At 41.6% G+C, this 16,110-nt stretch overlaps 1 protein-coding gene across 2 annotated transcripts in view; it reads right to left on the bottom strand.

The window, feature by feature from the left end:
* Positions 1-16,054, bottom strand: part of ift140 (intraflagellar transport 140 homolog (Chlamydomonas)) — a 118,283-nt gene extending 102,229 nt beyond the window's left edge. For both annotated transcript variants that reach the window (XM_078240449.1, XM_078240450.1), the window contains exons 1-7: positions 15,868-16,054; positions 13,101-13,280; positions 11,423-11,647; positions 9,781-9,902; positions 9,082-9,227; positions 6,912-7,087; positions 417-508 (exon numbers count right to left, since the gene is read on the bottom strand). In XM_078240449.1, the coding sequence (XP_078096575.1) occupies positions 417-508; positions 6,912-7,087; positions 9,082-9,227; positions 9,781-9,902; positions 11,423-11,647; positions 13,101-13,253 (914 nt within the window). In that variant the 5' untranslated portion in view covers positions 13,254-13,280; positions 15,868-16,054. The remainder of the gene's footprint in view (positions 1-416; positions 509-6,911; positions 7,088-9,081; positions 9,228-9,780; positions 9,903-11,422; positions 11,648-13,100; positions 13,281-15,867) is intronic.
* Between the last annotated feature and the right edge of the window lie 56 nt (positions 16,055-16,110).

The following is a 16,110-nucleotide window of genomic DNA, read 5'->3' as shown; positions in this document are numbered from 1 at the left end:
GAAGAACAAAACTTGGGACTTATCTGAAGCTCTCCAAAAATTGAAAAAATAGAAAACCATGTAAGCAGTTTACCTAATTATGCTTGCAACCTAAACCTTGGCATCCTAGCAACAGTGTCAAATTTGGTTAAATCTATTAACAATGAATATTCTTGGCCATGTCTGTTATCAAACTTCTCATGGTTTTCAATACAAACAAAACATGCACTTTATATGTCAGTACAGACAATTAAATCCAACAGGTGAAAGTAGGTTTTCATATAAAACACAACTGAAAATTTATATGAGTCACAGGATACTGTAATAACATTTTAAGCCTTCATGCAAACTGCATGACACTTCACCATGTTGTCGCAAACTCAAGGATCCTCTCCCAGTACTGATATGAAATTCACTGTAACCAATCCAGTCCTCACCTAATAACTATCTCGCCTGTTGCTGTAATGAGGAGGCCACTCTCCACCCAGATAATATCAGCTTTTTGGCCTGCCTTTCCGCTCAGCTTTACCTGCAAACAGAAACAGAGACAAGTCTGAGCACAATCGAAACCTTGAAATGACACAGCATTTACTCAAATGGGAATTTGGTCAGGCAATAAACAATTCAGAATCCCATCCCGACTAAGACACCTCACATTCAAGCTTTAATGATTCACACCAAAGGTGCTATTTTCATCCACTAGAGTTTTGCCACTCCCCAAGGCAGTAACTCTAACTGGGATAACGGTCCACTCCCACAGATGGTCCAGCAGTCTAAGTGGCTAAAATTTTCATACTGGATGATAAGTCTTTTCCCACATGTTCAATTGTGCAAATGAGAAATATTTCCAAGCAACTATATGTCAAACTTGTGAGGGATAAGTGGAAAAATTACCCAAAAAAGGAATGATTTCTGCTCCACAGCTTTATTTAAAAGTTTTTCATTTCCAAATCAGTCATAGATTCCAGAGGTAGCTATTAACTAAAAATGAAGTCCTCTAAAGTAAAATTGAGTCTATATATATGGCACAATACTCATCCCAAAAGAACAAGTTAGCATGACAGTCCAATGCAATGGCAAGGAAGAAGATCTAGAATTCTAAATCATAGATGGGACACATTGGCCACTTATTTGAGCTGAAGCAAGTCTAAAGCTTGGACTGGTAACCCTGAACATGTCAATAGCAATTCACGACAGGTGGGATTTTCTCATTTTCTGGCAGAGTGGTGCAATGGGTGGGAAAAACAGTGTAGAAGCAACTGGCTCTAAGACAGCTTTCTCCACCATACTATTAGGCTCTTAGTGAAAAAAAGTGAAGTGGCGGGTCCCACAATGTTGAACTATTCATCACAGAACTCACTACCCCCACCTAAGGAACTCCACCTCCCACCCACCCCACCCCACCATGGAACTCCACTCCACAGAACTCCCTGGCCACGGATTGCACATACTCCCGATGTCTGCGTAGGCTTCCTCCAGATGTCTTCCTCCCCCCTCTGCAGAACACCCACTGTCACAGAACTTCCCTCCCCTCCCCACCCCCCCAATCATGGAATCCCTCCACCCCCCAATTCCACAGAACACCCCTAAGCAATGTCCCTTGGCACTGCCACCCTGCCCGGACATGACCTTCTCCCACAGAATCCTTACAGTGCAGAAGGAGGCAATTCAGCCAATCAAGTCGACATCGAATCTCCGAAAGAGCAATTTACTCAGGCCCACCCCACCTGCCCTGTCCCTGTAACCCCATGCATTTACCATTACCAATCCACTTAAACCTGCACATCTTTGGACTGTGGGAGGAAACCAGAGCATCTGGAGGAAGCCTACGCAGACATCGGGAGTACGTGCAAACTCCACCCAGACAGTCACGCAAAGTCATAATAGAATTCGGGTCCCTAGCACTCTGAGACAGCAGTGCTAACCACTGTGTCACCCACCTGGGGCTTGCCTTGTTTGTCCTGCCCAAGCACATCACCTCACAATTATCTGGACTGAATTCCATTTGCCACTGAGCAGCCCATCTGACCAGTCCATCTAAGACTATCCTCCTCGCTATCTATCATCCCACTAATTTTTGTATCATCCGCGAACTTACTGATCAATCCTCCCACATTCAAGTCTAAATTATTTACATAAACCACAAACAGTAAGGGCCCCAACACTGATCCCTGCGGGACCCCACTGGACAGTTTTTCAGTCAGAAAACATCCCCTGACCATCACCCTCTGCTTCCTGCCACTCAGCCAATGTTGGATCCAATATGCCAAATTAGCTTGGATCCCATGAGTTCTTACCTTTGAAGAAAAGAATTACGACTGTGAAGAAGAGTGTCCAGAAATATGATGAAGTGCTCCAACTGAACATCTTATCCATACAGGGTGAATCATATAGATTCTGGATGATTCCGAAGTTAAGTGGACAACCTATTAGGATGGAGGTTGATACTGGTGCTGCTGTATCTTTAATTCCTGAGACCATATACCAACAAAAGCTGAAGGATCTTCTTTTAAAACCAGCAGATGTGATTTAAAGGTTTAAACAGAAGAGACTGATCTGTTAAAAGGTTACATCATTGTGAACGTAGAGTGAACAAACAGTGGAGTTGTCTCTCCATGTGGTCTGTGGTAATTTTCCAGCTCTATTTGGGAGATCATGGTTGGAGAAGATAAAGCTTAACTGGAGTGCTGTCAACAGATTGGCAGATGTCAAAAGAGACTTACAGCAGCTTCTGGAAAAATACACAAGTGTATTTGAAGAGACACTTGGCTCAATGAAGGGAGTTCAAGTGATACTCAAGATAAAGCCTAACAGTCAAATGAAAAGTCCCAAAGCAAGAGCAGTGCCATATGCAATTCGTTCCAAGGTCAAAGAAGGATTAGTACAACTTGTTAACACTGGCGTGTTAGAGCCAGTTATAATGAGTATAATGGGCTACCCCATTATACCGGTCAAGAAACCAGATGGTTTAGTTTGTACTTGTGGTGATTTTAAAACAACCATAAATCTTGTGTGGTGTTCTGATCAATATCCACTTCCTTGAATTGGAGATTTGTTTTGCTGGGTTATCGTGTGGGGAGAGATTCAGCAAGATCTTTCACAAACATAGTTACAGATGAACGTAACTACTGAATCTCAACCATAGCTTACCATCATTACTCCTAAAGGTCTATTTTGTTATAAAAGAGATCTTTTTGGAATAACATCCACTCTAGCCCTGTTCCAAAGATTGATGGATCAGTTTTTAAGTGGTCTTTCTGGTATTCAACATTACTTGGAAGATATTCTAATTACAGGGTCCAGTGAACTAGAGTATTTGAATAATTTAGAAGCAACATTGGAATGTCTTCAAGCGCATGGTCTGTATATCAAGAAAGAAAGATGTGACTTTTTCCAGACGCCAGTCCAGTATTTGGGACACGTTATTGATAGTGAAGGCCTACATGAAGCACCTAAAAAGATGGAAGCTATATTAGAAGCACCACGTCCAACAAATGTAACACAATTGAGGTCCTTTCTGGGATTAAAATGGACTATTATTTAAAACGTAAAAAATTGCAGCATGCTGCTTTGCAGAGGGACCTGGGTGTCCTTGTGCAAGAATCACAAGGAGTTGGTTTGCAGATGCAGCAGGTAATTAAGAAGGCAAATGGAATTTTGTCCTTCATTACTAGAGGGATGGAGTTTAAAAACAACGAGGTTATGTTGCAGCTGTATAAGGTGCTGGTGAGGCCGCACCTGGAGTACTGTGTACAGTTTTGATCTCCTTAGTTGAGAAAAGATATACTGGCACTGGAGGGGGTGCAGAGGAGATTCACTTGGTTGATTCTGGAGTTGACAGTGTTGGCTTATGAGGGGAGACTGAGTAGACTGGGGCTATACTCATGGGAATTCAGAAGAATAAGGGGAGATCTTATAGAAACATATACGATTACGAAGGGAATAGATAAGATAGAAGCGGGGAAGTTGTTTCCACTGCCATGTGAAACTAGAACTAGGGAACATGGCCTCAAAATAAAGGGAAGCAGATTTAGGACCGTGTTGAGGAGGAACTTCTTCACACAAAGAGTTGTGAATCTGTGGAATTCCCTGCCCAGTGAAGCAGTTGAGGCTACCTCATTGAATGTTTTTAAGGCAAGGATAGATAAATTTTTGAACAGTAAAGGAATTAAGGGTTATGGTGAGCGGGCGGATAAGTGGAGCTGAGTCCACAAAAAGATCGGCCATGATCTTATTGAATGGCAGAGCAGGCTTGAGGGGTCAGATGGCCTACTCCTGCTCCTAGTTCTTATCTTATTATATTCTTATTAGTAAATTATCATGACAAATTTGTTCCTAACTTAGCTATATTATTGAAACCATTGCATAATTTACTATGTCTGAAACACTCAGGGGACTTGACAATAGAATGTGAGAAAGCATATAAGGATATCAACGATGCTTTTCAGAAATCTGAAGTATTGGTTCATTTTAATCCGAAGTCATCATTACTGATTGTGATGCTTCACCTTATTGAATAGGGATAATAGTTTCACATATTATCCCTTGGGGAGAACGACCAATAGTTTTGCTTTGCATACTCTGATTAGTGCTGAATTTACCTCTGCTCAGCTAGAAAAAGAGTATAGTTTTTGGCGTACGGAAATTTCATCATTATTTAAATCGTCATAATTTCACATTATTGACTGATCATCGATCCTTATCTATTTTTGGGCCACATAAAGACATATCATTGTTACCTGCTAGTCGATCGCAAATATGGTCACTGATCTTATCTGGACGCTCCTGCAATATAAAGTATCATCAGAGTGGCATGCTAATGCATTATCACGCTTACCTTTGCCTATTGAGCAGATGCCAGCAACTAGTTTTGCCAATATTCTTTATTTTTTGGTAGTAGATCATTTGCCTGTGACAGTTCCTCAAGTTCAAAGACATACCAGAAATGGTTCTGTGATGGGGAAGGTGATGGATATGGTATTGAAAGGAATGATTGCTGGAATGCATCAGACGAATCCTGATTTGGAACCATACGTGTCGAGAAAGCTTGAACTGACCTTCCAAGGTGGGTGTCTATTGTGGGAAATCCAAGTGATCATTGCTCCTAGACTGCCTTTCTTACTGTGAAAATCCACTTTTTTTTCCAAAGAGTAACATGAAGGACATCCTGGTATAGTCCGGATGAAGGAAATATTAGCACATAGATATTTTTGGTGGCCAGGTCTGGGTGCTCAGATTGAAGAAAAAGTGGAACAGTGTCAATAAGAAATACACCACTGTTGTCTCCTTTACAGTGTAAGGAGTGGCCTAAAATGCCATGGCAATGATTCATGTAGATTTTGCCGGGTTACAAGTCTTAGTCATAATTGATGCACACTCAAAGTGGCCAGAAGTTGTTACCATGAGATCTATCACATCTGAACAAACCATTGAAAACTTGATTAAATTTTTGCAAGATTTGGTAAACTGGAACAGGTTCGTGAAAGTGGTTCACAGATTACTTCACAAGAGTTTGAGAATTATCTCAAAGTAAATGGTATTCAGCATATAAAATCTGCACCTTATCATCCATCAATCACTGAATTAGCTGAAAGATTCGTATAGTCTTTGAAATATTCTTTAAAAGCATCATGTGTGAATAGCTTTTTGGCATCTTATAGAAATACTACTCATGTGACTACCCAAAGTTCACTTGCATCACAAGTCTTAAAGAGAAAGTTGAGAACTACATTTGATTTGTTATTACCTCCAGAAAATTCAGAGATAGTAGAGCGTCAACAACAATCTCAAGTTGCTAGATAAGAAGTGAGAGCAAAACAACGCTCACTTCAACAAGGGGATTGAATGTTAGCACAAAATTATGCCACAAGTGAGAAATGGGTACCAGCCACAGATTTAGCAAAAACAGTCCAATTTCTTACCTAGTTCAAACTGAAGATGAACTAGTTTGGCAACGCAATGCTGATCAATTGTTATTATCTCGAAATGATTTCACTAAATCATCCCCAGAAATACCAACTTCTTTAGTCCCTAGTGTTGTGAATACTACTATGGAAGACTTAGTTGAATCTGAGTTGCCTGAGCGACTACACCACGTGAGAATGATGCAGAATTAGTTCCAGGAGAAGAAATGTCTACTGAAGTTCCAAATCATACTTCTAGGATCAAGGACAGCCAAAATTCAGAACACAGTATACAACCAAACAAGAATAGACGTCCTCTTGATTGACTCTCTTATTGATTGTGTATAATGAGTAATGATGCATAGTTCAGTGTCTAGAGTATTATTGATTCTAGGTATAACATCGTAGTAATTTGTTGTAATGATCACAGAAGTAAAGGGGGAGGGGTGTTATCATATTTAAGTGGTTGCAGATTGCTTTAAGAGCTGATGACATGATTTGATGGTGATATCATTCGGGTGTTGCAGAGGCTGCTGTTTTACTTTCAGTCTGTACAGGAAAAAGCTCCCAGAATAAATCTGTTGTTGTTAGTTTGAATCTAAGTGGGCAAATCACATCTTTTATTTTTTTGTTAAAACCAGAATCCCTAACATAGTTAGGACATTACAACTATAAAAGGGGAATGTTTGGGTTTTGAAATTTAACCAGTCTGATTGACACCGCAAGCTTTCTGTAGTCATGTGTCTTCGAGATCAGTTCAATAAAAGCTTCTCATGGACACACACACTAATGACTAGTGCTATCCTTATACTTGCAACATGGTGCGTGGCTTAGAACAAGAAGGAACACAATGGAGTAAAATTAGTTAAGGGGTAAAAGAAAGAAAGCACTGAGAGCTATGATATTACCAACCAACCCAACCAAAGGTGAGAAGAACCCCTGGAATAGTTAGTAATCTTTACGTTATCTATAACAATTGAGAGTAGGAATTTCCCAAAGTCCTACAGACACCAATAAACATGCTCCTACCTTCATAAGTTCTTGACTTGTTCCATCAAGACCAATACTGTGCTGAGATAGGAAAAGTGCTTCAGTCACAACCATCAGGATTTCCTTCTCCTCCATGTACATGAGTTTCCTGATTGGTCCATCAGTGTGGAGGACCTGTAAGCTCTTTCCTTTTTCACTAACATGGTACACAGTACCTAATTTAGAGAAATAAAAACAGAAAATGTTGGAAATACTCAGCAGGTCTGGCAGTATCTGCGGCGAAAGACACAGTTTTAAAAATAAATTAAACAATTCTAATTTAGAGAATACTGTTAGTCCTGCCAGCCCAGAGCTGCAGAAGTGACCAACACCCACAAACAAAACATACAAATAGAAAAGGCGGTGTGAACTGCTTTCAATAAAAATGCTGAGGGAAAAAACTTGACAGCATAAAGACTCCCCATTAAGAAAAAGCCGTATAATGGGTGAAAAGTGTCTGAAACAGAAGATACTAAAATACAGTGGACCAGTAAAATTAATGGCAGACCTTTCCCCAGCAGTGCTGGACCCTAGTGTCATAGTGACAGGCCTGTATTCCAACCCAAGCTTAAACTGTGCAAAATACTTTGTCCAGCCATAGCCTAAGTTTGGAAGTACAAAATCTCCAATTCTGTGCTGGATATTTTCACAACTAAAGGGTAAAGGGTATGAACACTCCCACTGACCCATCATTGTGCCACCATTATGCTTATTTAGATTCAAGTGCAATAATACTACTTTGATAAAGTCAAAAATTATATCTAATTGTGTCATATAGATTTGTTGAGTAAACAACAGGCATTGCAATATTTTAAAATAATCTTCAATTCAGTAGAACTATATATGTGATGTAAGTTTGGTTTCCTTCAGGTTTAAGAACAGAGCATAACAGAGTATGCAGGAGAACAAACATATATCTGGGATCTTAAGATTATACCCTGCAAATTAACTAACCTCAAGACAAAATGTAATGGCTTATACCTTGAGACTCTTCATGAAGGCAGCCCAGTGAATTACAAGCAGCAAACCACAGCAGAACAAATTAAACAGATAGAAATGACAAAACTGAAACTCAGAAGTGTAATATCGAGAGTCTCAACAACGCAAAGTATACAGCAATCATTACTCTCACTCCCCACCCTAATCTCACTGTCTGCAACAATTTAACTCTCCCTTCCCACCCCTGCATCATGGTCTGCAACATTCTCGTCTCACCCTACCCTCACTATGCAGCATTCTCCTCCTCCCTCCATTCTAACCTTATGATGCACAGCGCGCTCTTTTTCCATTCCCATTATTGGTTCACGCAGTCCCTCCCTCTCCACCTTTACCTCACTGTCTGCATCGCTTTCTTCCTCCTTCCCAACCCTTGTCTCATATTCCATTGCTGGGTGCAGATGATTTTTTTCCAAGCAAATGGAAACTGCAGTAAATTGAGTCACAGGGCAAGCTACCATTGTTGTTTAGATGTTCATTGTACTGAAGCTAATGGATGATACCATCTTCAAAGTGAAATCCTTATAGCCAAAAAACCTTCTGATAGTTTTCAGTTTTTTGATTGTGCTGCCCCACATCTGAGGTAACACAACTCCATTTACCACATTTGCATTTGGACTACCAGGTTCTGTGTCTTTTTATGAGTTTGCATGCTGATAGAAGCAGTAAATTCTATGGACTCATTAGCATCGTACTTACTGCAGAATGCGGTTTTATTGCATTTTGCCCAATTCTGCTTCTGTGCAAATAGCTCAGCTGTATGCACTGGTCTAGCACTGTGCTATTTTCTATCTTCCAGTGATAAAATATACATAAGCAATTTACCGTGATCAAAATTAATTGTTAGATCTGAGTTATACGAAGCTAGGCCCAAGAAATAGAGGTTTAAGTTTGTAGGAGATTGATTTACTTATAGAAAAAAATGTGTTGGAGAATAACTAAAATGATACCCATGCTCAAGAGAGGAATGCAGTAACTTTTGTTCATATTTAATTTTTTTATGGGTGCGAAAATTTCTAAAACCTGAAAAGTATCACCCTTCACCTCTTCTCTCAGAACGCATCATTCTTCATTGTAGTTACTGTAACCATTGGAAAGTACATCTTTCAGCATTTCCATGTAACTTTGGAGCAGATTGGAATACTTAAAGCTATCCAGAGGGTGTTTTGCTCACCATCTGTTACACTGGCAAAACATGTGATTCCTTGCTGAAGTCCAACTTTAAATGGTGCGTCTCCTTTTCCAACCTTTCTCCAGTTGAACATATCCAAAGCATTTTCATCCCCACTTACTGCAGCTTTAGCCAACTGTACAAGGTCCCTGCAGAATGGAACATTCCAGTCAGTTTCATTCCTCTGTTTATGTAGTCAGCTATCAACACATATACCAGTTCCTGCCAACAAGTAACAACAGTACAACATAAAAAAAGCTTCAATGTTTCTGAATCTGTACTGGACTGGAGATCATGCTGGCATACTCTCTTTCAGAAAGTGGTACACTTGTATTTATATCACCTTATTACTTTTGCAGAGAAATTTCAAAGTACTTCACACATTTTGACGTGCAATGCAATGAACTGTTATTATGTGGTCAAATACAGCAACTATTTTACATGCAACAAGAATTCGCAACGATCAGTCAAACTATTTCTAATGTTGTTAGTGAAGAAGAAAAGCTACCTAGGATACATTCTTTAAAGAGGATTATGAGATCATCAACCTCCCGAGGCATGGGCAAACAGCCTCATTTAGATAGTGTCTGAAAAATGACACCTCCAACAATGCAGCAATCCTTCAGTAGTGCAATTATATATTTTATGGAGTGTTAGGCTGCAAAAGGTGTCTCTTGAATGATAGGTTTAAATTGTACTTACTCTCCTGGGGCAGGAGGTTTGAAGATACAGTGGGTCAGTTGCTTCCCATAATCTTGTTTACCAAGCGGTGATCCTTGCACTCGTCCATGCTGATCCACCCGCCACACCATCAGAACACCAGCCTAGCAGCAACCATATGAAGGCACATGGTAAAGGAAACATTTGAATTTTTGCTGTTGCAACTAGTCATTAAGTGTTGAGAAGAAGTAAGATCCATCCCATCATCTACAGTCTACTGGCATACCAATTTTATACACAATACTGTCACTTTACAGACTCAAGTTATTCTTCAAGCATCCTACAAAAAATGACCAACTTGTATCTCAGAACTCAATACTTGTACAGGATTCAAAACTGTCTCAAAGTACACATAACGCACTTTTATTCTTTTTATAAAAATACCAAACCACACACCAGTGTATGATTACGCCACAGTTGAAATGACACTTATTACTGCCATAAATTAGTAACATTAATTTCTTTATATTCGAGGCATCATAACTTTTTAAGGGTGTATGAGGAATAAGGAGGAGAATAGGATCCAAGAAGGTGGATTGTGGAGTAGAAGACTGCAGATTAGTCTTCTACTGTGCCACAGTATGAATGTGGCACAGAAACAAACCAATTATAAAATGAAACACACTGGTAAGAAATAAATTTTGTACACCATACAATGAAAAAATCATCACCAGTTACATTCAGTTTTCAACAGTAACGTAGCTCATTATTCACAAGATTCATAAACACAGTAACACAGGGCATTCATTTTCTGGTGGGTGTCACAAATTGGGAATACTTATTATTTCAGCAGTCACATAATTATGAATAGTTAATGGATTGCTCAAAAGGAATAGTCAGAAACATTTGTTACTAACATGAGTCAATGGCCTGTGTTTTCACGGGTAGCCAAAACCAAGTTCAGGTGAAAGGTCAGGGAACTATGAAGGGTGGGAATGACATACTCCTTCCTGGAGTGGCATTTATGGGTTTCACGACAATCCAGCAGTTTTCATTTTGATTCCAGTGCCAGTCCACAAATTACAAGATATTATGAAGTCAATTTCAACTTACTATGGTGCCATGTGAACTCTCAATCTTTGGAGTACCATTCCAATATCACAATGACTACACTACTGTAACCATATAATGCAGATGTTTTTTTAATAATGAAATCCTTCAAATCCACACTTCACACTGAGGAGGCACTATAGGAGGAGGGACAGAACACGAAGTACTCAGAATCTCTCAGTCAATTGTTAAATTGTACTGTTGACTCCGTGGAACACTTTTAGACAATGATGCATGAAATAATCATTCAGAAGGTACCTCATTTTCTTGCATTAAAATCCTTTAGAGTGTTGCCATCAAGTTACTTTAAAATTATATTATGTCAGAACTCAGATCTGGCAACAATTTCAACATTCTCTCTTATATAATAGAAGCAGTAAATGCTGGAAACTCTCAGCAACAGAGGCAGCATTATGGAGGGAGTAACAGAGTTAACACTTCTAATCAATGATTTTTCATCAGGTTGACCAAAACATCTCTGCACAGATGCTGTCAGATATGCTGAGTATTTTCAGCATTTTTTGTGTTTATTTCAGGTTTCCAGCATCTGCTTTTTGTAACTTCTCTCATGTACCTTATCAGCGGAGACCAGCCGGGTACCATTGCTGCTCCATTCCAAGATGGTGATCTGAGCTCGGTGTGTGCCAGCTGCTATCTGTTGCTCATCCACACCTTGTTCAGACCAAAATATCACCACTCCAGTTTCCCAACCAATAGCTAAAACCCTTTTGGAAGGATGCCAGCTGATGAGCGTTGGCTGGAAGGGACGCTCAATGTGTGCATTGGGTATGTGTTCTCCCTGTAAATAAGAGGTTAGTTAACATTTAATCCAATTTGGTTTAGACACCATTCATCTGCATTATACACACAAAGTGAGAAGAGTACACAATTATCACATGATGCAAGTTGACAGGATTTGCTTTTAACACCTGTGCAACAATGCTGTGGAGGATACACTTCAGCATGCTTCACTTCCAAACGTGAATCTTCATATAATTAAATGCCCTCTGTGCTGCTACCTGTTTGGTCATGCAGGCTGCTATGCAAAAGGTGCAGACTTAGAGTGTAATTCAGTGTTGTGTTGTGGTCCTCACACCTAGACAACAGCAAGCAAAAACTAACTTCTAAAGAATTATATCAGTTGCATGTGAGTAGGAGGGGGAAACAAGTGCCAAAAACCTCCATCCTCATTCGCAGCTGGAATTCTCCAGTTCTATTGAAAGTGAATGGAGTTTTAACTTGGAAACATGAGCCAATGGCTTGATTTCTCTGTTCTGATTTGCAGTGGAGTGGGCATGGATGAGATTGGAGAATCTCGCCCCTTGTTGAAGATTTTTTTTCAATTTAATAGTTTAGAGCCAACAGTCCCAAATCCTGTGGGTTGGGTTGGTTCTAAGAGTCAGAGATTAGAGTCGATTGTAGTGACATCATGAGTGCAGATGATAATATATTCACATTTTGTAGCTTTATTCATTACAATATTTCACCAAGGACTGAAATATCAGAGCATACTTACAACAAACGTCGGCTTCTTTTCATATGCACTATTCCCATTACCTCCAACTGCTGTTGCCCAAATAACTACAGTCTCTTGGTTCCCAAGTGACTGTAACAGTTTATTCTGTAATGAAGACTACACAAAATGGTCTATGGTCCTAATCATCAGTGTTGAGTTAGCTGATTGTGGAAAAAGCAATTCGCTCATGTTTTCAAGTTTAAAAAAATGAGATTGAGAGGAGATTTAATAGAGGTGCTCAAAATCAAGAGTGGTCTGGACTGGGTAGATAGGAAGAAACTGCCCCCATTGCTGGAAGGCTCAGTAACCAGAGGACACAGCATCATGAAGATAAACTTTTTCTTACACAAGTGGTTAGGATCTGGAATGCGCTACCTAAGAGTACAGTGGAGATAGAATCAATGGTTGTTTTCAAGAGAGAATTAGATAAACACCCGAAGAGAAAAATTTGCAGGACAATGGAGAAAGGGCAGGGAAGCAGAACTACCTTAACTGCTCTTCTAAGAAGTGGAATTCTATGATTCTATAATGAGGAGAAACCAGGTTTTCACCATCCATATTAGTGACACCTGCTAGAATATACTGCTGATGATAGGGCTCAGCTGTAAAGCCCTTTTAATCAATTAGCTTGCTGACACTCGCTGTTGATGCTCACATCTAGATCAATGTAGCCAATAGCAACTGAAAACCAAAGGGGACCAGGTCTTCCTGAGGGGGAAGGAAATGAGATACCAACCTGCTCAAGATACACATCCACACAGCCCCCTGGAGTGCTACTGGTGCTGACAAAGGCTACTGCCAACAAGGGGTGGATACGATGCCAAGCAATCTCTGACGGAGAACCCACGGTGTCAGGTGCATCAATGCGATGATCAAAGTAAACTGCCATGTTAGCATAGTCAGCCTCTGTTCAATTCTGTCAGGAGACAATGCAATTTTAATATACACCTGGTCAACAATGGATTGAAAATGTTAGCTTAATTCTGTAAGGAAATGTGTGCAGTCTTTGGATAACCCCTGTTCGCCGTGTTGGCAGTTACAAACAGAAGCCAGTTACAGCTCCAAATATATGTAGCACAGGGTAAAAAGGGTGGAGTCGCATTGATAACAATATCCTTGTAACCAGTTCCAGACCTAGATTGGCAGAGGTTTAGGATTGAGACTCTCCCATTTACCTTCTTGGCCAGGGTGTAATTTGCCATGAATTAGGAGTAGGGGGTGGTTTGAGGATGGAAGGGAGAGGGTTAGTGTTGTTGTGTTTGAACAAAGAACAAAGAACAGTACAGCACAGAAAACAGGCCCTTCGGCCCTCCAAGCCTGTGCCGCTCCTTGGTCCAACTAGACCAATCGTTTGTATCCCTCCATTCCCAGGCTGCTCATGTGACTATCCAGGTAAGTCTTAAACGATGTCAGCGTGCCTGCCTCCACCACCCTACTTGGCAGCGCATTCCAGGCCCCCACCACCCTCTGTGTAAAAAACGTCCCTCTGATGTCTGAGTTATACTTCGCCCCTCTCAGCTTGAGCCCGTGACCCCTCGTGATCGTCACCTCCGACCTGGGAAAAAGCTTCCCACTGTTCACCCTATCTATACCCTTCATAATCTTGTATACCTCTATTAGATCTCCCCTCATTCTCCGTCTTTCCAAGGAGAACAACCCCAGTCTACCCAATCTCTCCTCATAGCTAAGACCCTCCATACCAGGCAACATCCTGGTAAACCTTCTCTGCACTCTCTCCAATGCCTCCACATCCTTCTGGTAGTGCGGCGACCAGAACTGGACGCAGTACTCCAAATGTGGCCTAACCAGCGTTCTATACAGCTGCATCATCAGACTCCAGCTTTTATACTCTATACCCCGTCCTATAAAGGCAAGCATACCATATGCCTTCTTCACCACCTTCTCCACCTGTGTTGCCACCTTCAAGGATTTGTGGACTTGCACACCTAGGTCCCTCTGTGTTTCTATACTCCTGATGACTCTGCCATTTATTGTATAACTCCTCCCTACATTATTTCTTCCAAAATGCATCACTTCGCATTTATCCGGATTAAATTCCATCTGCCACCTCTCCGCCCAATTTTCCAGCCTATCTATATCCTGCTATATTGCCCGACAATGCTCTTCGCTATCCGCAATTCCAGCCATCTTCGTGTCATCCGCAAACTTGCTGATTACACCAGTTACACCTTCTTCCAAATCATTTATATATATCACAAATAGCAGAGGTCCCAGTACAGAGCCCTGCGGAACACCACTGGTCACAGACCTCCAGCCGGAAAAAGACCCTTCGACCACTACCCTCTGTCTCCTATGGCCAAGCCAGTTCTCCACCCATCTAGCCACTTCTCCTTGTATCCCATGAGCCTTAACCTTCTTAACCAACCTGCCATGTGGGACTTTGTCAAATGCCTTACTGAAATCCATATAGACGACATCCACGGCCCTTCCTTCATCAACCGTTATTGTCACTTCCTCAAAAAACTCCACCAAATTTGTAAGGCACGACCTCCCTCTTACAAAACCATGCTGTCTGTCACTAATGAGATTGTTCCGTTCTAAATGCACATACATCCTGTCTCTAAGAATCCTCTCCAACAACTTCCCTACCACGGACGTCAAGCTCACCGGCCTATAATTTCCTGGGTTATCCCTGCTACCCTTCTTAAACAACGGGACCACATTCACTATCCTCCAATCCTCAGGGACCTCACCCGTGTCCAAAGAAGCGACAAAGATTTCCGTCAGAGGCCCAGCAATTTCCTCTCTCGTCTCCCTGAGCAGTCGAGGATAGATGCCATCAGGCCCTGGGGCTTTGTCAGTTTTAATGTTCCCTAATGGGGTGCTGCGGTGTTTTAGTAATGGGGTGGAGGGTGTTTTAATTTTGGATTTGGGGGTGTTTTAAGATTGGATTGCGAGTGTTAAAGTGTTGGGGTGAGAGATGTTTTAGTGGGGGCGTTTTAGTGATGGGCTGGGAGGTATTTTGGATCTATGTGTGTGTGTGAGTGAGTGTGGTGGTGGGGGGGGGGGGGGGGGGTCTTTCAGTACTTTATTGATGGGACGGGGAATAGGGGATCCCACGGGGATAGGGCATCTCACCCCTCACTTAAAACCTCTTAACTTTTTCCCGTTCTGATGAAAGATCATCAACCTGAAACGTTAATTCTATTTCTCTCTTTACAGATACTGCCTGACCGGTGGCATTTTCGGATTTTCCTCCTAGATTTTCACCATCCCTATTCTGTTTGTCGATTTGGGGTGTTTTGGTGGTGGAGTCGGGGGGAGGAATGTGTTGTGCCCCGCTGTCCTGTGTGGGATGCTAACGGTTTTCTCGGCTGGTGCCGGAGATCTTCCCGATTGTTTTAATTGATGCTGCCGAATACCCAAAGCAGTCGGCGTATTCTGGGAACACCCAGGGCCGGGGCCTATCAGCCGCATTATCCACATGTACAAATAGCTGGAGCCTCTCCTACGGGTCCGAGGGTGACTGAAAGCGGTCTTACCCTGCAGCACAGCACGCCCGATGTCGCTCGCCCTTTTCCCTGGTGCGGGCGCTTCGCGATCACCTTCAGAACTGAAGGCCTCGGCGTACCCGCCGTTACCGTAACAACCGGCGAGAGCGGAAGCCCGCGCCGGAGATTGCCGAACAGGACCGGGAATACACGAAGGTTGAGGTGACCGGAGAGCATCGTGGGAAATGTAGTCCTCCTCGCCCGCCCGCCCACGCCTACGGATCCCGGCATGCA

This window comes from Mustelus asterias, chromosome 23 (genome assembly GCF_964213995.1).
Source record: "Mustelus asterias chromosome 23, sMusAst1.hap1.1, whole genome shotgun sequence".
NCBI lineage: Eukaryota > Metazoa > Chordata > Chondrichthyes > Carcharhiniformes > Triakidae > Mustelus > Mustelus asterias.
This window is presented reverse-complemented; position numbering and strand designations above follow the sequence as displayed.